General features: G+C 37.4%; 1 protein-coding gene across 1 annotated transcript in view; it reads left to right on the top strand.

The window, feature by feature from the left end:
* si (sucrase-isomaltase) overlaps positions 1 to 24,778 on the top strand; it is a 155,291-nt gene that overhangs the window by 114,817 nt on the left and 15,696 nt on the right. The window contains exons 41-46 of the mRNA XM_059946950.1: positions 17,579 to 17,727; positions 17,818 to 17,902; positions 17,996 to 18,052; positions 20,741 to 20,865; positions 22,199 to 22,287; positions 23,843 to 23,892. Of these exons, the coding sequence (XP_059802933.1) occupies positions 17,579 to 17,727; positions 17,818 to 17,902; positions 17,996 to 18,052; positions 20,741 to 20,865; positions 22,199 to 22,287; positions 23,843 to 23,892 (555 nt within the window). The remainder of the gene's footprint in view (positions 1 to 17,578; positions 17,728 to 17,817; positions 17,903 to 17,995; positions 18,053 to 20,740; positions 20,866 to 22,198; positions 22,288 to 23,842; positions 23,893 to 24,778) is intronic.

Consider the following 24,778-nt stretch of genomic DNA (forward strand, 5'->3'; position numbering starts at 1 on the left):
CTAGTTGTGGCTTCCCTGACCCTGGGGACAAGACTGTTAACATCCACCTTATCTATGTGTCTCAGAATTTTAAACACTTCTTTAAGATTGCCCCTCATTCTCCTGTGTTCCAAGAAGTAAAACCTAGCCTGGCCAATATTTTTCTGTAACTCGGGCTCTCTTGTCCTAGCAACATCCTCTTAAACATTTTCCACATCCTTTCTAATTTGAAGGGTCTTTCCTGTTATAGTGTGTCCAAAACAGCAGACAGTACTGCTAGAGCAGACTCACAATTAACTTGTATAACTGCAACATAATGCCCCAATTGATACACTCAGGGATCTGACTCGTGACGGCTAGCATGCTAAATTCCCTTTCCAGCACCCTGCCTACTTGTGATACTGTTCTCAACCATCTAAGTCCTTTGCTTGTTTACACTACCTAGTGCTCTATTTCACAATATAAATCCTATGATGCTTTAACCTTCCAAAATGCATCACCTCTCACTTGCCTCTATTGAAAGCCATTTGACTGTCCTTGACCAACTTCCCTAACAGGTCCCCTATAATATGCAAAAAACTTCTTCATGATCAACAGTACCTTTTAATTTTGTCAAATTTTCAAACTTGCTTATCAGGCTTTGTGTATTGACATTTAAATCATTTATATAATAATAAATAACAAAGGTCCCAACAATGACCCCTGTGGCACACCAGTGTAACGACTTTCGGTGTCCGCCCTCTTCCTCCTACCTCCGAGCCAAATTTGAATCCATGAAACTGGTTCTCTCTGAATTCAATGGACCGAACCTTCCAGGCCAGCCTGCAATGTCATTGTCAAAGATGTTGCTGAAGTCCAAATAGACTATATCCACTGCCCTACAGTAACGTTGCTTTTTGGTAACCTCTAAAAGATTCATCAAACACAACTTCCTATGCAGAAAGCCATTCTTAATCCTCCTATTCAAACTGTACCTATCCAAATGCCAGTAGATTCTGTTTCTCAGAATTCTGTTCAGTAATTTCCCAACCATTAATTTCAGGCTGACCAGTCCGTAGTTCCTTGGCATGTCTGTGTTACCCTTCTTAAACAATTAGAACATCATTACCCACTTTCTAGTCTTTGCAAACTTCACCAGTGGCTAACAATGCACCAGTGATCTCTGCATGGGCCTCTGCAATTTGTTCTCCAGCCTCCCACATGATTTAGAGATGTAACAGTCAGGCCCTGAGGATCTATCTACCTTAAAGTGCTGTAAAATTGCAAGTACCTCCTCCCTCATAATGTGAATGTTCTTTAAAGCATCTCCACTTATGTTTTCTTCTCAGTAAACACTAAACTTGCCAGATTTATCTTTTAGACTAATAGGGACATGCTGCCCTTCCACTGTAGATATCTCACTCTTAAAGCCTTCCACTTACCATTCATTCCTTTCGCAAAAACCAGGCTAATTCCCTCAAAAACAGCTTGCTGGGAACCTAACCTGTGGACCTGCCTATCCGATTCAGCACTGTCTTATCATTAGTAGAATTCTGGTCACTAGAGCCAAACTGCCCCCTGAATGTCATATCAGCTACTTTCCCCATGAAAATGTTGCACCGTTCATTAAAACCAGGGAAATTAAAATCTATCACTAATATAAACCTGTTATTTTTTGAATTATTAGCAATTTCTCAATACACTTGCTCCTCAAACTCCCACTGATTACAGGGGGATCTGTAATACAGCCCCACTAGATTGGTGCTCCCCATCTTATTCATAAGTTCTATAGCCTCACTGGATGATCCTCCAAACATGTGTTCTCTAAGCACTGTTGTTATGTCCTTCCTTATGATAACAGGAACAATCCCCTCCTTACTTACCTCTGTTTCTGTCATGCCGGTACTGACTAATGGAAACATCTTCTCCATCTCAACTCTATCCAGACCTTTCAGTATCCAGTAGGTTAAAATCTTCCCCCCTTAACTTAAAACTATGGCTTTGAGTTCTTAATTCCCTAACTTCGCAAAAAGACTGAAAGCATTCAACCTATCTAAGCCCCTTATGAACTTGGACAGGCTTGTATTTATAGTAAGGTAAGGTTTGTATTTTAATGCATGATTTTGGTGAATGATGTTTGCCACTAGATTGTGCCCCTGTAAGTGATCAGCTTGAGTTAAACTGCTGCAGGGTCCTGTAATGTGTTGGATTGTCTTTGGTTTCTCTTGGCATTTCTGTATTAATCATCTTGAATTTGTTGGTGTTTTATTATGCAGTTCTGATAATTTTTTGTGTTAACCACCTGGTCCTGTATTGCCACAAGTAACCCCTCTGTGTCTGGGAAGAGGACTCCATCTGTGAGCCAGGCATTTGATACTTCCTTTTCAACATCTAGTCTGCTCAGATCTTGGGATGTTCCAAGGAGGGTCATGCTGTCCCATTGGTTAACCTTTTCTTCTATAATGATAATTTCTTTAATTTACTGCATTGTGCTTTAATTTAGGTTTACTGGTGTGTACTTCACAGAGTTGCATATGCTTGTGTGGAGTGTTGAATCCTGTTTTCATTGATGAAAATATATCCTTAGAAGTTTTATCAGTCTGTTGTGTATTTTTTTTACCGCTTTTGTTCCACCTCCCCATTAGTGTTAATCTGTGAGTGCATAGTATTTCATAAAATTTGTCAGTTCTTAATTTATTTATATAATATTCTTATTCTTATCAGAAAGTTTATGATATATTCTACAATGAGAACTGATCCAAATTTATTTTTAAGTATATCTATCTTTTAATTTCTGAGTTGTATCCTCTGTGGGAAACATATTTACTTCAGCTATTCTCTTACTTTATCTGTAAAGTTATATATTTTGTGTCTTGCATGTTTGCACTATAGCCACAAAAGCAACAAATTTCAGGTCATATAAGATGATTATAATAAACCTGATTGTGACTCTGATACCTGTACAGGCATTTACTGTCAACGTTCATATTTTATGGGCAGTTGTTGTAAATGGAACCAGGCATTCCTGAGAAACAAATATTGAGATATATGGTATTGTTACATACCCCGTAACTGGGTGTCTTACCAGCAAAGATAGAAGTATCTGTTGGAGTCTGGTACTATTTTCAAAACAGTGTTTATTAGTAAAATATACAAATCAGTATCAACAATGCAAATATACAGATAATACACATTAGCAATACTAAACCTAAAAGTGTGGGTATAATAATAATCAATAATAAACAAGCTCTATCGTTGTCTAGGGGATAATGAATTATCATGGGAAAGTATAAAGTTCAGTTCAGTTCATGTAGGCTGAGGTAGTTGTTGGTTCTTTTGTTGTAACTGCTGGAGGGAGAGAGAGAGGGAGAGGGCGAGCAAACAGTGACAGCTACTGTCAGTCAAAACTTCCTTTACGTTCTTGATCTGTTGATGTGTTGTTGTGGCCATTCAGGTATGACCCCTCTCGCCTTTAGCTAGACTGTTCTTCTGTGGTGGACTCGTCACCCAGGCAAGGGTGAACATACACACAAGCCCCCACTGGCCTCGCTATAAACACTGTGAGTTAAAATTTACCGATCCTTCGTTCGGTCTCTGATGCCCCACACCTTCTCGTAGGTTCCAACACTTAAGCAGTGCTCACTAGTGTGTCTCCTGGTGTATCTGAGGGGTGTCTCCCCAGACCTCACTTTTATCCCTACTCACGGGGTCTCAGGTGTCAATCAGTTTTGAATGGCTTAGTCCATCAAACCAGCCCACTCTGGCTGTCCACTGAGGAACTTTAATGAACAGAATGGTACAATGTAAACAGCCCTCTCCGGAGCCATAAGTCTTACAGGCGTCATAATATGGTGGAACAACAAGTCTCTCTTTCCCAGTGTTATCTCTCCCTTATCTGAAGCAAATGTTCCAGTCCCAGTATGTTTTTGTTCCATCTCTTTCTCTCTCATTAGCAGCATGGCAACAGTAACGGTTTGTAATTCTCCCAGGGGAGGGAAAAAATATGGGCAACTCTGTACCCTTCTGCCCCTCAGAATTGTTCATCTTTCGTAACACCCCCATCCTTCTAGGACTTTTCACCAAAGGGGAAAATTAACTAATACAGCGTCTTACAGGATTACAGAGTTTAACAAAAATACAAGAGTGTTCTTAACTACAAAGATAATACAGGTATATATTCAACTTAGCATCTAGATAAACAGTCAGCGATTACATTGTCACTTCCTTTAATATGTTATATCTTAATATCAAACTCTTGTATCTTAATAAATTCTTGTAGCAGCAGACTCCAATTTAATAACCTCCTATTTTTTTTCTCTTTGTTAGCCAACAAATACCAAGGGTTGTGATCTTAGCTTAAATGTATATTACAAAATGTGAACCAATACATGTGTGATTATACTGTGGTCCATTACAGAAGTTTGTGCAAATACAATTCTCTATTATAATTTTAAACTTAACAGTCAATCTTCCATGGTGTTGTCTTTATTATTTACATGCCTCGTCGAATTCCCTCAAAACCAGATCCTATTATTTAAAGTGGCATTTGATCAACCTTTGCTCCTTTTCCACTTAACTCTCACATGGTTAGCTTGCTCACCAGTGTGGAATAGGCTTTCACATACTCCTTTCATAGGAATTATCTTATCACCAATGTTTTCCAAACTTAGCCCATTTTCTGAACTTCCACACAATTCTTTATTTTTGAGCAAGTCATTAATTTTATCTTCAGGACCCTTCACTCTATTAGTTTTCTGTTTAACATCTGCAAGTTGTTTGCCTTTAAATTCCAAAACAAACTGTAATTGATTCACAGGCACCTTGTTAACAAGCCATTGTTCCTTCAGCCTGGTTACTGCTTCTAAAACCAATCCAGTCTTTAAATTTTCTTTATTCAATTTAGGAACAACACCTTTCCCTTCAATAATATTCACATCACCAGCTTTCATCTCCTCACTAATTTTTAACACACCTTCTAACACAAACAACTGAGAATTCTCACTCTCCACTGGTACCAAGGTTAACACTTTCTTCACTGAACCAAGTCCATCTGACCCAAAAGGACTGCATTCCTTTCCAACTAAATCAGATACCTCAGAATTTTCCTGAGTTTCAATACTAGGTTCAGTATCCTGTGACTCCACATCCCGAATACACTCAAATGGGACATCTGTCTCTTCCAGGCTTTCCATACCAGTCCGTTTTTCAAATTCTAAGTTCCCCTGATCCTCCCAGTTACTCTCTGGGCAACTCCCATCCAGAGTAAACTCAACCCTGCGGGTTAAAACAATTTTGTCTGCTAACCCAGCAGACTCCTTCAAGGTAATGGCATCCTTTTCATCTAGGACTGCCCTTACATCATTATCGGGAACACATTAAAATTTTTCAACTTCTTCAAACAGTTCTGTCAAGCCAGACAGATCATCCATGTCCAACCCTGGACCTTCTAACTGCCTTATCTGTTTCTCATCTTTACTCTGTGCCTCTATAAATTCTGTCTTGGCTAAAGGTAGGTCTACCTCCTCCCCTTTATTCTCTTTCACCTTCCTATTCTCCGCTTTACCATCCCCTAACCCCTCGGTACAGGGTCGGTAAAAACATCTCAGCCAAATCAACACTGGACTCATTTAAACTGTCCTCTTTCTCAGCCACCTTTCTTGACATGCTGGGAGTGATTGCGCATGAGGGATAGATCTTAGAATCCAGGGGCGGGTCCTCAGCACTCACAGACTTGCTCGTTAATTTCACTGCTGAACACACATCACCACCTGCTAAATCATTACCAAGAAGGACGTCCACGCTGTCTCTCGGTAATTCTGACCGCACCCCTACTTCGACTGGTCCAGATACCAGGTCACATTTTAAAATGATCCCATGCAAAGGCACAGCTTCGGTCCCTTTTCCTATACCTCTTAATACCACCTCTCCAGTTTCAGGACCAAAATCTAGCACCTTACTTGGGATCAATGACTGATCAGCCCCAGTATCTCTCCAGATTCTCACTGGAACTGGGGTCTCTCCTTCTTTCACAGACACCGTCCCTTCTGAAATAATATTCTCACGCCCCTCTCGTACTCTATCTACCTTTGCCTTCCTCGTCGATTTGCTGATTGACTCAATACACCCTGTAGGGATTGCCGTTTTCCCTTTTCCTGTCTCCTTCTTTGGAGCAAAGCACTTAGCTGCAATATGACCAACCTTTCCACAATTATAACAGGTCAAGCCAGGAACCTTCCTGCCAGCCTGCCTTTCCTCCTCCTTACCTTTACCACTAGCTCCCAGCTTATTCTCTACCTTAGCCGGTGGACTTTCTTTACCGTCCCTACTGCCTTTCTGGTAACTCTTATTTGAGGAAAACTTTGTCTTATGGGTTAGGGCATATTCATCTGCGAACCTGGCAAATTCCGATATAGTCTTATTCGTCTTCTTGTTCAGATACATCCTGATATTATCCGAAACACAACCTTTAAATTCCTCAATCAGAATTAACTCTCTGAAACGATGGAAATCCTCCTCCACCTTTTCTGCCGCACACCAACGATCCAAGAGCACATCCTTCTCATAGGCAAACTCTGCATACGTCTGATTCCAGTTTCTTTAAATCTCTGAACTTTTGTCTATACGCTTCAGGTACCAACTCATAGGCCCGAAGGATAGCCTGCTTTACTTTCTCATAATCCTCAGACTCCCCCTCGGACAACGCCGCATATGCCCGTTGTGCCTTCCCTTTTAACACACTTTGTAACAACGCCACCCACTGATCTCTGGGCCACTTCTGATTCATTGCCACCTTTTCAAAGTGCAAGAAATATCTATCAACATCTGTCTCCTCGAACGGAGATACTAACCTAAGCTCCCTACTAACATTAAACTTCTCAACTGAGCCTTCCCCTCGGTCTTTTCCTTGGAAGGAGAAGAGAGAGAGAGAGAGAGGGGGAGCAAACAGTGACAGCTATAGTCAGTCAAACTTTCCTTTACGTTTTTGATCCGTCAATGTGTTGTTGTGGCCATTCAGGTATGACCCCTCTCGCCTTTAGCTAGACCGTTCTTCTATGGTGGACTCGTCACCCAGGCAAGGGTGGACACACACACAAGCCCCCACCGGCCTCGCTATAAACACTGAGTTAAAATTTACCGATCCTTCGTTCGGTCTCCGATGCCCCACACCTTCTCGTGGGTTCCAACACTTAAGCAGTGCTCACTAGTGTGTCTCCTGGTGTATCTGAGGGGTGTCTCCCCAGACCTCACTTTTATCCCTACTCACAGGGTCTCAGTTGTCAATCAGTTTTGAATGGCTTAGTCCATCAAACCAGCCCACTCCCGCTGTCCACTGAGGAATTTTAATGAACAGAATGGTATCAAGTAAACAGCCCTCTCCGGAGCCATAAGTCTTCTCTCCCTTATCTGAAGCAAATGTTCTTGTCCCAGTATGTTTTTGTTCCATCTCTTTCTCTCTCATTAGCAGCATAGCAACAGTAACAGTTTGTAATTCTCCCAGGGGAGGGAGAAAAATATGGGCAACTCTGTACCCTTCTGCCCCTCAGAATTTTTCATCCTTCGTAACAGTATGATAGGCATTATGGTCAGAACAAGATAAATAAGAAATATAATTTGGTGAAGCTGCAGAATTGAAAACAGAATGGAGAAGAACCGTATGGAACTCACGCATAATAATCCTGTAAGTTGCAGTCTAGCTATGCATTCATTGGAAATAATACAGGCAAAAACATACTCCAACTATCTTAGAAAAGAACCAAAAGGATAGCAAAGTATGCTGTATATAGCTCAGATGTAGTTTATTTCTTATGTAAGTAACATAAAAAGTTTGAAGTCCATGATGCCTTTTAATCTGATAATATTGCTTGATTCCCTTAACATTTGATTGCTTATTAATCTATATTCTCCATTGACTGAACAGCCACAAACATCCATATAGAGAATTCTATGTATTAACAATTAAGGACTTAAGTGATCTTGTCACCTTGTCTCAATTCTAGCTGACATTGGTATCCAAAGTTTTGGACTCCAGCCACCCAGCAAATACCCTGAAGAGCACTTTGAAACTGTTTAAGTTTCAGTGAGACGGAACTTAGTTGTTTCATTAAATTTAAAAGATTGATTACTCAAATTAATCTCTATTTTTAAAAATGTTCTTGATAATCAGACCAATCAGTTTCTTCTGGAAAATCCACCTCTTACATCCCAGCAATCAATCTCTTAGCCTCAGAGTCACAGAGCAAAGAAACAGCCCCCGCAGCCTTTCAACTCCATGCCAACCATCAAATCTAACAAATCTGTATTGCACTCCTTCTGAGACATAATGGAGAGCAGAACTGTATACAGTGCTTCTGGTATGGTTTCACAGAGATCTTATGTGAGTAGAACAAAATCTCTTTACTCTTGCTTTCCAATTACAGTATTTCATAACAACAAAGACTAATGTCTCATTTACTTTTCAAGCTTGCGGAATCTGCAAGGTTTGGGATGTATTATTAATTTCCCTTCATGTGTATAAGGTCAACAATATTTCCCTTTTTGTCACTTACATCACCATGTTTTTTAAATTATTTTTCTTCCAAAGTAGATGATATCACATCTCTCCAAAACATATTCATCTCAGGCACCATAAACATATAGACCCTATGAAATCTCTTTGCATCTTCCTCACAGTTTACTTTCCTCACTAGCTTTGTAATCAGGGTACATTTCACTCTATTTGCTCACCTGTCTTTGATACCAATTGTAGGCAGCTGAAGTCAAAATTGTATCAGTTAGCCTTGCCCTATTTTAATTGCCCTTCATCTTGCATCCCCATTTTCCTTTTGCATCCAGAAGTCTCCCATCATGCAAGACTTTGTTTCTGCAGCCATCCTGTGAGTGGATGGACTGCAGGTGGTGATCAGGCCCCAAGATAGTCCATCCAGAGATTTTACTTAGCACTGGCCCTTTTAACCTTCACAGATACTGCTAAAAGTTTCTTTTATTGTCATGCTTATCAAAAACATTTGAAAATAGCTTTGATTAATATTAACCTATTAATCTAAAACAAATGTTTTCAAAAACATTTAGGAATAGTTGAGATTAATTTAAGCATTTTAAGATTATTTTAAATATATGTGGTTTGATTGGTTTTAATAATTTTAATTTATTATATCAATTCAATTAATCAGAAATGTTTTTGATATACTGTATGGGGAGAGAAATTAAGAAAAAGTACATTAAAAAGCAGCTGAACACATTTAATTCAGACTGACAATTGGGCTATATTGGATGTGCCTGCTAATGCTGGACAGACAGATACAGTATGTATCCATTCACTCATCTTAGTTAGTTGTAAAATATCCTTGGTCCTGGTGCTAAGTCCAAAGCAAGAACCCAAGTAAGAACATCCAAATTTCTGAATGTATTTCCATACTTCAGAGCCTGTCTGTAGAAATTGGAGCACACCAATGCATGTGTAGCAGTTTTTCACCTAGTCATGATAGTAATCCAATCCTCCCCATGCAGGCATGATCCACACATTCTTTGTCTTCAATAATCAGTAACCACTAATGCTAATATCGGCAATCCCACAAATAGCATTTTAAAAGGAATAAATGGGACATTCATTTATATCATCAAGTAAGAAATGCGTAATAGCAAATGGGGGACCAATTTCAAAACTTGCTGTACAATGGGCAGCAAATTCAGTATCACAAATTTTTAGCCCCTGGTGACAAATAAAATCTTCCAAGCACCTGTGAGATACATGAAGAAATAAAGTTAATGCCATTATATTCCTGCATGTCTGTTATAAACCACCAACTTAATCAAGTAAAAGTATAAAGACTACCTGGAGACAGCTTGGAGAAATTTGTAGAAGTAGAAATGTTTTTGTATACTGTTCAAAGGACAGAAAAGATTTAATTGGCTGCTGTTTCTAAATTTGAAATTTATGAGAATATTTACTTTTGAAAATGTTGAGTATCAGAACTCTTTTACTCTTTTGAATTTTATCAGATATCCAAGTACAGAGTGGACTGATGAAACTGATTAACTAGAGAAAAAAAAATTAGTACTTTGTCAAAGTAATCCTTGAGTGCAACACTAATAATTTTAATAGAATAACCAATTGGAGAAATCAAACCATGATTTTGATATGGTGCAGAATGCAATGTGATAAAGTAAAGGGAAGGGACAATTCTAGCTCCAGCAAATGTTAAAATTGACTTCTCCTCTATTATATAAGCTATCCATTACATATACACAAGACCATCCCAGCTAAAATACTTATTGCAATATAAGAGGCCACTCAGTCAACGTTAACTGCCATCAGATCATTCCAATCTCTTCCACTTATTTTCCCTAACACCATTATGTCACTACAAGGTCCTTAGATATACATCACTCTTCCTATTTTAATCCTAGATGCAAGTCCTAGAACTACCCACCATCACCTTTTTGGGAAGTATAGTGGGACTTGCAAAAAAGGTAGTTCATCATGGACAATGGCAATATAACTGGAGATGGGCATTAACTAAGGAAAAGCTTGTGTAGGACACTTGGTTTCTCAGGCTTGCTCTGCCATTCTATTAGAGCTGACATTTTCTAAGTCTCCACAACAAATTCCAGATATTCACTACCAAAAATTTCATATTTTCTCTATATTGAATGTGTAACTCCCCTCTTCTGAGATCCTGGACTGGAGAAACTTTATACCTTGGGCATGCAATAATTTTTCGCATTTCTTAAAGATCATTACTCATTCTTGTGCACTCATGAGCTTGGGATCAGCCTTCTTAATCTCTTGTCATAAAACAAACACACTCCACCTTCCCCATCTCAGGAATCAACTTGATGAACCTTCCTTGCACTCCCTCATTTGCAAGTATATCCTTCTTTAGCTTGGGAGACCAGATCTATTCACTTTATTTCAAATACTGTCTTAATGCAACCTAACTACAACTTTAATTAACCTTTTTCAATGTATAACATGACGTCCAAAATGGTGTTTCTCATTATACAATACAAAAGTGTATCTACATTTTGTAGATACATATCTACAATTCTCTAATTGTGCTTGGTTAAAACCACGTGCACCCTTCTCGATTCTGGCCTATAATTTGGTAGGCGCAGTCAATGTCAAGTTCCCTGTGGTTTTTGTGATATGTGCCTCAATGTGCTAATTTATAAACAACAGCCGCTATAGTTTGAGGCAGATGCACTAGTGAAGTTTAAGAGACTACTAGTCAGGTATATGGAGGAATTTAAGGTGGGGGGGTTATATGGGAGGCAGGGTTTGAGGGTCGGCACAACATTGTGGGCCAAAGGGCCTGTAATGTGCTGTACTATACTATGTTCTATATTTGTAAGCCTCTATCCAAACTAAATCTACTTCTCAATTTTCAGAGCGAAGGATACTTGTCTCTACTGCTTTTACCCCATTCTTGACCATCAAGACTAGCCTACTTTCTTCACCATTTCATGCGTTTCTTTGAAAAATTGGGCATCCTGGAATATTTACCAACCAATCTTCATTGCATTGCACCACCAACTCAGAAGAATAGAGTCCTGGAATCTTACAACACAGAAACAGGCACTTTCGCTCATTGAGTCCATGGTGATTTTCAACATCCATTTTTATTAATTCTCCCCAAATTCCCATCAACACTCCCACTCACATACACACTACGGGCAACTTACAGAGGACAATTAACCCATTATCAATCTAATTTCTGTGAACTGATTGCACTTAATATTAATATTTGATCTAATAGTATCTTTCTTGTTCAGAGCAATACGTGCAATAAAATCTTTGTGTTTTTGTGGTAAACTATGTATACCTGTCTGGGCACGCCCCTCTGCTGACTGCTCCTGTGGCTCCTCCCACAGACCCCTGTATTAAGGTGATTGGAGGCACTGCTCCCCCCTCAGTCTCCGAGATGCTGTGCTTGGTTTTGCTGTTAATAAAAGCCTATCGTTTGCCTCCCGTCTCCGAGAGTTATTGATGGTGCATCAGTTTTAGACTTTCCCTCCTCTGAGTTTAATTGGAGGTGCACCATAACATTCATATTCTGATGATAGATCTTTGATCTGAAAGAGTAGCTCTGTTTCTCTTCCTGTAAAAGTGGCCTGACTTGCTGAATATTCCCTATTCTCTGGACCTTCCTGTCTCTGGTTGTCATTTTGTTATCCTGCACTAAGTTTCCCAACAGCAACTTCCTGCCAACACATAGTTTACATTATTTAGTTATTCAATTCACTCAGACACTAGTTCTAGTTAACTAAATATAAAGCAACCTTACTCATCCATCCATACTCTACATGCTGTGCTGAAATAGGCTTTCCCATAATCTTATATTCCCAGTTCTGCATTTACCAGTTCTAGATGGTTACCCAATAAGCTAAAAGAATAGCAGGTTGCATTTTAATGACTATATACTACTAATTTACTGTTGTAAATAAGTTACAGGAGAAAATCAAGAATAAATTGAGAATAAGAATAAATCAAGAATAAGAGTACCAAAAATAAATTAAGAAATAAAGATCTATTGTTTAGGATCTGTAATACAATTGATATAATGTTTTGTTCTTGACCAGTCAGGTATACCAGCGCAGAAATTGTGCCAGCTAATGAAATCCTAGGCCCTCTGTAACCTAGAATACTTTGCAGGAGTCAGACAAGCACTTTTCTATTAGTGAGATTTGGAACTCATTTTGCTAAATCTTCATTTATATCGCCCGTGTAAGAAGCAATGTCAGTAAGGCATGTTCACTCGTACCAGTTATAACCTAAACTGATAACTGGGTCCTAGATTCCTCATTTTCTATGTTGGTTCATCAGCTCAGATGGAATTTTACTTACTAACCCCTTACAATATGGCGCCAACTCTATTAACAAAATTTGTATGTAGGATGCAATAACTTAAAATTAGTGATCTTAATTTTTTTTTTAACCAGCTTCCTAATATTTGTAAGGCCACATGCAGTATCTTTAGAGAAGCAGTTAATTTATAAGTACATCTCCAGTCTCTTTATACATACACATAGTTTTTGTTCAAATAGGAAATGTTAAATAAATTGCATATTGCATTGTAACAAAAAATCTGTTTTGATATAATAAACCAAAAAGGACATTTAATATACCACATAGTTCCTTACGCAGAAGAAAGGGAGTGCTAGCTTAAACCAATGACAATCATGGATGTTTGTAATTCCATAGCAACCAGTAATAGAAAACAAATAATTTGAAGAGCACACACTCCAAGAAGCAATTCAGAGATTTGTTTACTGGCCTTTATGTTGGCCTTGTCAGTAAAATAATATATTTTGATGAATGACTGTTCTGTTAATGGCATTACAGTAGCCTTTGAAAGAATATAAAGATACAAAAATGCATATAGCCTTCTAGCTAAATTTTCTGTATTTATAAATCTTGCTGTAGATTTAGAATGCTTTCTTTTCATATGTTGTTTAAATGAAATGGTTTTAGTGTATTTTATAGTTAATTTCACTAATACAAGATAAGCTAGCAAAGATTTGTGCCTGTGAATCTCAGTAAATCAAATGACTTCAATCATGTCAAATAGAATTTTTAAAAAATATTTAAAATCAAATCACCAAACTAGTTTCAATTGATGAAAGTGTCTGATTCAAAATACTGCTTTTTTTTCCAATATAAGCGTTATTTTGAATTGATGCACATCAATTTTAAAGCAATGTGTCTTGGACACCAGATTACAGCTCTAGAGAGTGGTTTATTGATTCAAATGCGGTCTGAGGAAAAATACAGAACAAGTGATGCCAAATGCTTTAAATTATGAACAGAACTGCCAGTACAATGTCATTTAAGTGGCTCAATGTCCATGGTTTCCACCCATACACAGTGAAGCTTAGTTATAAATTCCAAATTTATTTAATGATAGTGGATACCAAATTTGTTGAGATTCCACAGTATAATCAAAGTCCTCATTGATTTCAGTAGGGATTTTAGAACTGGTTATAAAGGAAAAGTTCATTTCAACATTTAATTATTTATATAGACATTGATATATATTTGGAACTGGGTTTATACTAGTCCAATAACCTCCACTATTCAATAAGGCTATAGCTGATATGATAGTAATCTCAGCTCCAAGTCCCTTTTACCCATGATAACCCTTACTGCCTTTCTTATCACACTATTCTACACAAAGTGGAGGGAGCCCAGATTATGCTACCAGGGAGGTGGTAAAAGTGAATACTGTAACAGTCTTTCAGTAGGATTTTAAGAGGGATACAAAACACAGGCAGACATTTGGGATTAATTTAACTTGGTATCATGATTGTTATAGATATGGTGAATCAAAGATCCTGTTCATGCGCTCTTCTTTTTATACTCCATGCGTGATTTAAGACATTTTTTTTTGCCTCATCAGACTTGTATGGGCAACTCTTACAATATGAATAATAATCCATCATTCCAGATTCTCTAATGAACAAACAAAATCTAGCTTGCAACTTTCCCTCCTTATAGAACCTATAGAATTCTATAGATATTAGTTCAAGTAAAATTTCTCTGATATGCATCTAAACCATTTACATTCAAGAGACCAAGCCTGGAAACAGCACTCCAAATATTTGGTGTCAATAATGCCTTTTGCAGATTACAGAACTCAATGCTGTGAATTTCTTGTTAATTTAAATAATAGGCATTTTTCACATATTTTAAATAAGCAATTAGCTAATTTTCCCACATTATCAGAATCAGGTTCATTATCACTGGCATATTTTATGAAATCTGTTGTTTTGTGGCAGCAGTGCATTGTAATACATAATCAAAAAACTGTAAACTACAATAAGATTTATACAGTAGATATAATTAAAGTTGTGCAAAAAAGAGTAAAACAATGAGGTAGTCTAAATGGGTTCATTATCCATTCATTAATCTGATGGCAGAAGGGAAGAAACTGTTCCTGAAACATTAAGTGTGTTCTGTCAGGTTCCTGTACCACTTCCTCCTTGGTAGCAATGAGAAGAGACCATGTCTGGTGTGAAGGGGGTCCTTATTGATCAATACTGCCTCTTTGAAGTGTTGCCTTTTGAAGATGTCCTCAATGCTCATGATGGAGCTGGTTGAGTTTACAACTTTCTGCAGATTTTTCTGATCCTCTGCAGTGGCTCCTCCATACCAGACAGTGGTGCAACCAGGTCAAATGCTCTTCATGAACATCTGTAGAGCCTTTGGTGACATACCCTCAAACTAATGAAATGCGGCCATAATCATGTCTCTTTGTAATTGGATCAATTTTCACAGATGCTGGCACCCAGGAACTTGAAACTGTTTACCCTGTCTGCTGCTGATGCTTCAATGAGGACCATTGTGTATTCTCTTGACTCCCCCTTCCTGAAGTCCACAATCAATTCCTTAGTTACTGATGCTGTCTCAGATTGCTGCTGTGATACCACTCAGCCAGCTGATCAATCTATCTCTTGTATCCCTCTTGTCACCATCTGAAATTTTGCCAACAATAGTTGTGTCATCGGCAAATTGTAGATGGTGTTTGAGCTGTGCCTAGCTACACAGTTGTGGCTGTAGGTAGAGTAAAGCAGTGGGATGTGCATGCATCCTTGCGGCGCACTAGTGCTGATTGTCAGCCAAAAGGAGATGTTATTTCTGATCCACATTATCTGCAGTCTCCTCATGAGGAAGAAGTCAAGGATCCAGAGGTAGGTAGGCACAGAGGTAGGCACAGAGGCCCAGATCTTGGAGCTTGTTGATTAAAGCTGAGGGTATGATTGTATTGAAAGCAGCAGCCTGACATAGGTATTGATGTTGTCCAGATGATCCAAGCCCCAGTGGAGAATCGTTCAGACCCATTTCCACCGCAGGCCCATTGTGATGATAGGCAAATTGCATTGGGTTTAGGTTCTAGGCAGGAGCTGATTCTGGCCATGACCAACCTTGCAAAGCACATCATCACAGTAGATATAAGCAACATCTACTCACTTATTTGGTCTATTTTCCTTTGTGGCCTGTTTTTACTTTCCCTACCTATCTTTGTATCATCAGCAAATTTAGGAGCTACCCTTTCATACTTTCCTCCAGTTATTTTAATAAATGGCAAGAAACTGAGACTTCAGCAGAGATCCTATTGACACACCATTTGTTACAACTCACCTGCCAGAAAAAAAAACATTTATCTATGATCTCTGATTCTTGTATGCCTGCCAATCTTCTATCCCTACCTCCTACACCATGAGATTTTAGTTTCTGCAATAATTTTTGACTCACCTTAACAAACATTTTTTAGAAATCTGGAACAATATATCTACTGGTTCCCCTTTATCTGCCTTAGGGAATTCAGCTCCAGATTTTACCTCAGGGCTTACTCCCAAAGCCTTCCCCATGATGGGATAGAGTCACAAGCTGTAGAAGTTTGAGTTATTGAATGGACTGATGACCTCATAATCTATCTCTTTGTGGCCTTACCCCTTATTGCTCACCCGTATTGCACTTCCTTTGTAACTGTAAGGCTCTATTTTGTACTCAGTTATTGTTTTCCTATATTCTACCTCGATGTGCTGTTGTAGCAAAATGATCTGTATGGTTGCATACAAAACAAGCTTTTCACTCCACTTCAGTACACATGACAATAATTAAAAAAAAACAATTTATCATTGTTTAAATTTTAGTATCAAAGACAGACCAGAACACATTCTAACTGCAGCTGGTTGATAATTTTGGGCTCAGTTAGATGGTTTCAGCCAACGCGATTTACAGAAGTGCTGAAACAGTTATATTTGTGCATTTCCCACTTTAATGATTTTCTACATTAGTTCGGTGCCTTTACCATTGAGTTGTTAATTGCCCTGCTGAGGACATTACTGAAGACTCAGCAGAAAATTATCATTTTCTGGAGATTAAATGGGGAAAAAAGTTAACTAAGTAAAATTAATAGAGATCAGTACATTACTGAGGATCAGCTACACCAGCCATACCATCTGGCATATGAGATATTGAACTAGGATCTTGCCTTCTCTATGGAGTTGATGGAAATGATCAGATAGCAATTTATATTTCTAATGATAATAACTGAAATAAGATTTTGGATATTATTTACATCCTTGATGCATCTGGGACAAGGTGGTGTTCAAATTGTTTTGTTGGCAACATAGCTGTGCTTTAGAAATACCTCATTACCTCTAAAGTGCATCAGGATCCCCTGTTATAAATAGAGTTTCTACTATTGCGATGTACCTTCACAATGGGCATCTTAAGATCTTATTGGGTTTCTCTGAACTACAAAAGCCATTGTAAAAAGTAAAAGACTATCTTCATTATCCTTAGATAGTTGTACTATATCTATATTGTCTACAATTCTTCTTTGAAAGATACAGAACAAGAGAGACCCAGAGGAAGTTTACTCCAAACTTACAACTAATTTTATTGGATGATGTAATTGTACTTTTTGTATTTATGAAATTGAAGGGTACACCAAGTGGCTCTACAGGACTTTTTAGGAGAATTTTACCCTACTGTCCCATGGATTGTAAAAGGAAACAAGACAGTTAAAGCAATTCCTGTAGGAAATAGAGTGTTGACTAACTAAGGTATGACTAAAAAATTGCTTCTAATACAGTTGTTGTCTTTATTTTTCAGAGACAAGATCCTGTGGCCTGGAATGAAACATTCCAAAATGTCTCAAGGCATATTCTTTCGACACGTTATAGATTATTACCATATCTCTACACACTGATGTATGATGCTCATCGTCATGGCAGTACAGTAATAAGACCACTGCTTCATGAGTATGTCAATTTAATGGATTCAATATCCATTGATTTCAAAATTGCTTAGCTTTACCATAATTAAATATATTATTTCCCTAATAAATAAAGGTTTTTCAAGGATAAAACAACTTGGGATATTGATCGGCAATTCCTTTGGGGTGGAGCATTGATGATTACTCCTGCGTTGGACGAGGTAGCAACCTTGATTTGTTCTATTGTACTTTTACCAATTCATTATTTGTAATTATGTATGGGAGTAATATTTCATAAACGTTCTCTTTTTCAGGGAGTAACCACTGTGCATGCATATGTCCCCGACTGTCGCTGGTATGATTGGTTCACAGTAAGTTATTTAGTGTTGTATTTGGTAAAGGTATACAGAATAAAATTCAGAAGAATTTTCAGAAGTTTAAACCATAAAATATCAGAGTATTCTTTTGTGCAATCCACAAATTATGCAAAACTGTTGTTATTTCAAACCAGAAGACAAAGCAAAAACATTACTGTCATAGCAAAGAAGACACAGTGATGATAAGATGGGAGATAATGCAGTGCATTGAGTCCCAAATAGTTACTGACTGGTGGGCTGACTGTATTTCCGAGACATAGATCATAGTTTTTCCACAGTTAATTTGCTCCAAGAATGTATAAAGCTACTTCATCCAGAAACAATAATTTTAGATCCAACTGATATAGTTCAACATCTGAACAGAAATTCTGTAAAAAAGATACCATTGGAAAATATATTTCTAACTTCTTGACTGATCTTATTGATATTTTGCCATATATTCTTTTTACTTAAATTTCTGTCAGGCAAATTGGAATATTTTTACACTTGCCTTCCAAGAACAATAAAACACAGGAAGACACTGACCATCTGTCACTTAGAATCTATAAGGTGATATAATAGATCATTCCCTTTTGTCAAAGTAATCCATATTCTAATTTCTGGATAGCGAAGCTGTTATATATTTTTCCATCAACTGGATATCCCCATCTTCAGAAAGGGACTATCAATCTGATTACTTTAAAATCTGAATGGTTGTCTTCATTCCCTTGTGCTAGGGCAAAGGAGATAACTTTTTCATATAAAATCACACATGTTTAAGTTATATTATGCAAACTAACATGACAAAACATGTTGTTTATATGCAAGATGATAGAGAGTTTGGGTCTGGAATTTGCGTTTAGCTTACAAAAATCAATAAGGGAGTGATATTATGGTGTGAAAGAAAGAGAAGGCTACCACAGTTTATTCAAAATTAAACATTGTTTTCTCATGTTATCTGTTCTTGGCGTTCTTGGAATTGTGTAGGTGGCGGCAAAGATTTTGACTAGGAATAGCTAGTCATTTTCCATGTCTGTTAATTAAGCCTTTGCCAGAAACCATGCATGCTAGGCTGATAATTCTTAACCTTAGCTGCACTAATAGGTCAGAGTCATGTAACTCAGAAACAGGCCCTCAGAGACAGTGCTGACCGAGATACAGGGCTATAACATTACATTAGACCCCACTTAGGTCTTGCATTCACATCTCATGGGATTAAAAACTACAAATAAATTAATTATAAGATACCTTGTAATAAAAAATGTAATTTTTATGTTTGCATGAATGTGAATTTAAATTTATTATCTAAATTTCAAAAGTATCAATACTTTAAAATAACATTGAAAACAAAGCACTAAACTTCAGCTCTCTTTCAGTGAAGTCTAGTGTACCTATTGGTACATCAGACATCACTAGTGTATGGGCAAGGGGCCAGAAATAAATTATACAACTCCACTCAACTGTATGGTGAATCTACAGATAGAATGAGTTAAGTGTGTCACCATCTGATGTCCAGCATATTCTATACAGCAGTGTTCAGGCACAGAAGTCCAGAACCTGTGGCGGATTCATTGACGTAGCCATTTGTTTTTCAAACTATTCGTCCGTGTGATCTAGCCTATTATGTAAACTGCAGTGAAATCCAATCCATCAGCAATTGATTTGATTCCATAAAATATGCATGGGCTAAATTTCACTAAAAGTCTAATGGTACTCTTCATAAGAATTAGTTTCTCTCATCAGCTGGTCACTTTTCTCTACCCAGCTGAAATCATTACAGAATGGCACAGCCAGCTCCTGTTCTTCATTCAAGCTTGTTGAGAGGAAAATGGCCAGATGAAAAAAAGCACATTTAAAAATATCTCTAAAACCTTTCTTGGCCCAGATGAAAGAGCGATGATGCATCTAGTACTTTGATAATCACTGCTGCTCATCATGGCCTCATCTTCATTAATAATATTGTTCTTTATGCATTAACTGTACTGTATATTCCAGGCAATAGCTGGATATTACCATGTGCACATTTATTATGACTTTATTCATATGTATGTTAAATACTGCTGCTTATTTTTATTATCTGTATGTACTTTCATGAAATGACATATTTAATTGGTCTTTGTTTTTCCAGCTTCATTCCATTAATTTTTTTTATAGCCTTTTTATTTGATTACCTTGCTTTCAGCATTAAATGGTTTTGCCCACTGTATGTTTTGGGCCATTTTACACTTTGAACGCCTATTTGTTATAAGCAAGTTTGAAACTGCTGAACCATTTTGTTTTATTTCATGCTAATATTCTGTGCCAGATTCAATCTCTGTGATGACCTGTGCACTGCCTCTTTATAATCAAATATACAGAAATCACTGGAAAGCCCATATGACTGTCACCATCGTTTATACAGTCATTTAATGAAACTGAGCAACTGAAAGTAGTTGATAGTACAACTGCTAAGTGGAACAATAAATTATTGACTGGGAATAAAAATTGGTTGTCAGATATAAAAAAAATACAGACACTGTATGAAAGGCCAACTTGTACCACAGCCATTGATCAATATTTTTAGCATTGCTAATTTTTAAATAAACATAGCCAGATTTGGGATTTGGTTAGCTGCTTTAATTTTCAGACCAACTGAAAGATCTAGCTGATGTCAACTATTGTATCAAAATAACAGCTTTTACTAAGAATGCTTGTTTTCTCAAGGGCAAAAGACTCCTCAAAAGACGGGAGTGGGTTACTATGCCGACACCACTTGATCATATTAATGTTCATGTCCGAGGAGGCTCCATTATCCCATGGCAACAACCAGGAAACACAACATACTACAGGTAAAAGTATGGATCACAAGATAGATTAACAACTAAATATGCAAATATATCTGTTAGTTTCCCAATTGTACACTAATGGCAGGACTAGTTCTTCAACATAGCACCTTTGAGAAATAGAGTCATGAATTCAATTAGCACAGAACCAGGCCTATTGACCTATCATGTCCATACTGTCCATCAAGTAACCATCAAAGCTAATTTCAGTTACCATTTGTTGATAGCCTTTTAAACCTTGGCTAATTCAGTACTGGTGTAGTTAGTTACTTTTTAAATGTTAGGATTATCTGCCTCCATTAAAGTCTTGGGCACCGCAATCCAAATTCTAGCTGCCTTCTGAGTGAAAAATAAAATCTTGCTATCCCTTTAAACTTATTACATCTTGCTTTAAACTTATTACATCTTGCTTTAAACCAATATCCTCTGGTTATAGATAATTTTGTCTATGAGGAAGAATTTTACTGCAGTCTACTCTCATAATTTTGCACATCTCTATCCAAACCCCTATAGCTTACTCCACCCCATGAAAACAAACCAATTCTAAGCAGTCTCGCCTCATAATTGAGACTCTCTATTCCAGACCACATTCAGGCAATTCTCCTCTCAAGCTGTGTCCTGTTTCTATCATAACTAAAGATTATGAAATGAATCAGTGAATTTGGGCTACTGGATGAGTTATCAGTTGGGTGGGAGGGAATGTGTTTGAGAACCTATAAGTATTTTGTAAATTAGGGTGGAGTTTTTGTTGGTAGTAATGAATTTTGAAGGAGACACATTTGTTTGCTGGTCACTGCACATTATGGAAAATTGCAGTAAGTAGCCACTTTATTAGGTACCTGCTGTACCTAATGAAGTGACTGCTGAAAGTATGTCCATGGTTTTCTACTGCTGAAGCTCATTCACTTGAAGGTTTTATGTGTTGTGCGTTCAAAGATGCGTGGTTATTTGAATTACTATTGCCTTCCTGTCAGTTTGAATAAGTCTGGCCATTCTCCTCTGACCTCTCTCATTAATAAACAAGGCATTTTCTCCCACTGGATTTTTTTTGTTTGTCGCACCACTCTCTGTAAACTTTAGAAACTGTTGAGTGTGTAAATCCCAGGAAGTCTGAGATACTCAAACCAACAAACATCCCATGGTCAACGTCATTTATTCCCATTCTGATGTTTGATCTGAACAACAACTGAACCTCTTGACCATGTTTACATATTCTTATGCATTGAGTTGCTGCCATGAATAGATGGTTAGATCATTGCATTAACAAATAGGCGGGCACGGTAGCCCATCGTGTGTAGACAACAATATCTAACTAAAACAAACCAAAATTATTTTGCAGCCGAAAGCAGTTCCTAGGATTAACTGTTGCTTTGGATGATAATAAAACCGCTAATGGTCACCTTTACTGGGATGACGGCCAGACCATAGGTATGACAGCTTTTAATTATTTGCTTCAATTTCTTTGTTAAATCTTCTATGGAAGACCTTTAGACAGATCTTCCACTGCACAAATACCACTGGCCATGTGATACTGGACAGTGATATTTTTCCAGCCAGCTCAAGAGCAGGGAAGTCTGTGGAGGTTTGTGATACCCTGTGGCACTCCATTAGGGAGTCCACAAGTAAGATAAAGGCAGCCAACATCACTTCAGAAGATGTCATTGTTGCTGACCAAAGTCCACAAAAGCACCATCAGAAATATTAGTCCTCAAGTGGTAGGTCTTCATGTCCCTGGTAAGTGGAGAAGGCCGAGATGGTGTTATAGTGCTTCTTATTTCCTTTGGTAGCAAATTTGAACAATTTTGCTATGTTTTTTTTTCTCCTGAAAAGCTATTCCATAGTCATAAGAAGCTCAGCCAATGGCAAGTCTTCTTTGCTGACTCAAAACCAAATATGGACAACCATGCAAACACTTGATGCCAATCACAAATCACATCAATATTTATTAAACTACAAAGGCCAGTGATTACTACTGTGGAACATGAGAAGATGTGACCCCTCTATACATTGATACCAGTCGATAAACTAGGTGCCACCTTGTCAATTGTTAGACTTGGGCCTATAGAAGGTATTTTCAGTTTTCATATATGTTAAGTTTGCTGAACAAGTTACTAGCATATTGTGTAAACAAAGGACTTGCATCTTTTGTCATGTTTTGATTTAAAATTGAGTGAGAATTTTCTCATCCAGCACAATCCATTAGATTTTTATCTGAATCCCAACCATCTAACATGATCAGTTCCTTCCTGTCGGCACAGTGCACTTCCGTGAATTCAGTTTTGTTCCTCCATGTATTTGACATCTGCACATATAAAGATTGCTAGGATTAAGCTGGGCCTAAAAATCATACGCATTGTCCCTGCTTAGAAGGACTTCAACTTTCCTTATACATGTTGATGCCATGTTCATTCAAATTCAACCCTAAGTTCATTCATCATTTGTTAGTGCATTTATTTATATGTGATGATCACATGTATACAAGAATGAACTGCAGGAGATTATTATCATTGACACAAGCCACTTAGCAGTGCATATAAATACAAATGATATAAATATGTACATAAGTCATCAACTTTTACACAGATTTGTCAAGAAAGAAAGCTTTCCTTTGAAATGGACAAGTTTTCCAGCAATTATTTTATTTCTATAGAATCCCTCAATGCTTTCAGACACTTTTTCACTTGTGGAAAGCCATCATAACTCATTTGTGACTGCTGTTCTTGTGAGTAATGGGACTTTCATGATTTAGAAAGAAGGGCAGTAGCTCACTGTCATTGGTTGGATATAATCTGCAACATACCAGTGATGAATTATTGAAGTTGTTTCAGCCATGCCAAGTAACTTTATAATGTATGGGAATGTCTTGAATCTCATAAAGAAAATCAGCAGTGCACACTTATCAGTACAATTTGCTGTTCATGATCCTCATTAACATCTGAAGTTCCATTGATATTACTTCTATCAATATTTTACTTTACTACAGATGCATTTGAACAAAATGAATACTTCCTTGTTGAATTCACTGTTGATAAGGTAGGTGCCACATTTTGCCTTTCAGAATTCTCAATGTTGTTTCAAACAGCTGAAGCAGAATATTTATACAATGCAAAAAATTTTTTCTTAAAAGTTACTCATATACCAGAAAAGTCCAATGAAGGGAATGCACTGTAATTTCAATATTAACTTTTGACCCATCATTTTCTATTGGATTGTACCAGGTTTTAGAAAATGATTAGTTTTTGTTTATAGAATTATGCGAGTGAATTATTTTTCACAAAGCCAGCTGTATAGCTCACCACATCACTAGGGTAGTTGCAAACTATTATTCTTGTAATATAAAAGATTTAAGGTAGATAAAGGACTTAATGACATATCATAATACAGTAAATAAAGTTTCAGAGTGGTGCAATTATTTATTTTCAAGTCTGTGAAAATATGCAGTGCAAAGTTTCTCTAACGTTGTATGCACATAAACATTGATTAATCTTCTCTGTAAACATTAATATGGTTGGGAGTTCAATAGTTCAGATCCCTTAGCTTAAGAAACGGAGCTGTAGCTGGGTCTTGCACCTTCTTCAAGTGAACGTATTTAATTGTTTTCCAAAAAGAAAATATTCTAGCTAATAGCAAAGGAAAAAGGCAGTGATCAGAATGGAGGGGAGCAATCTCACCATACTATGGCACCAGATCATCCTGTTTATATTATCTGTGTACTTGGAATGCAGAAGACTGACAAAAATAGACTAGATTTTGTTTCTTTTCATATGCAGAGAGCATATAAGAGTATCTAGTCTTTTCATCTTTTAGATCAAATTGGCATTCTTCATCTGTTTCTCAAGCGCATACTGGTCTTCAACTCTTTTTCTCACTCAATGTCATAGTCCCCAACATTCCTGTGAAATCTCTCCTCATGTCTTTC

The sequence above is a fragment of the Hypanus sabinus genome, chromosome 2, assembly GCF_030144855.1.
Source record: "Hypanus sabinus isolate sHypSab1 chromosome 2, sHypSab1.hap1, whole genome shotgun sequence".
Classification (NCBI taxonomy): domain Eukaryota; kingdom Metazoa; phylum Chordata; class Chondrichthyes; order Myliobatiformes; family Dasyatidae; genus Hypanus; species Hypanus sabinus.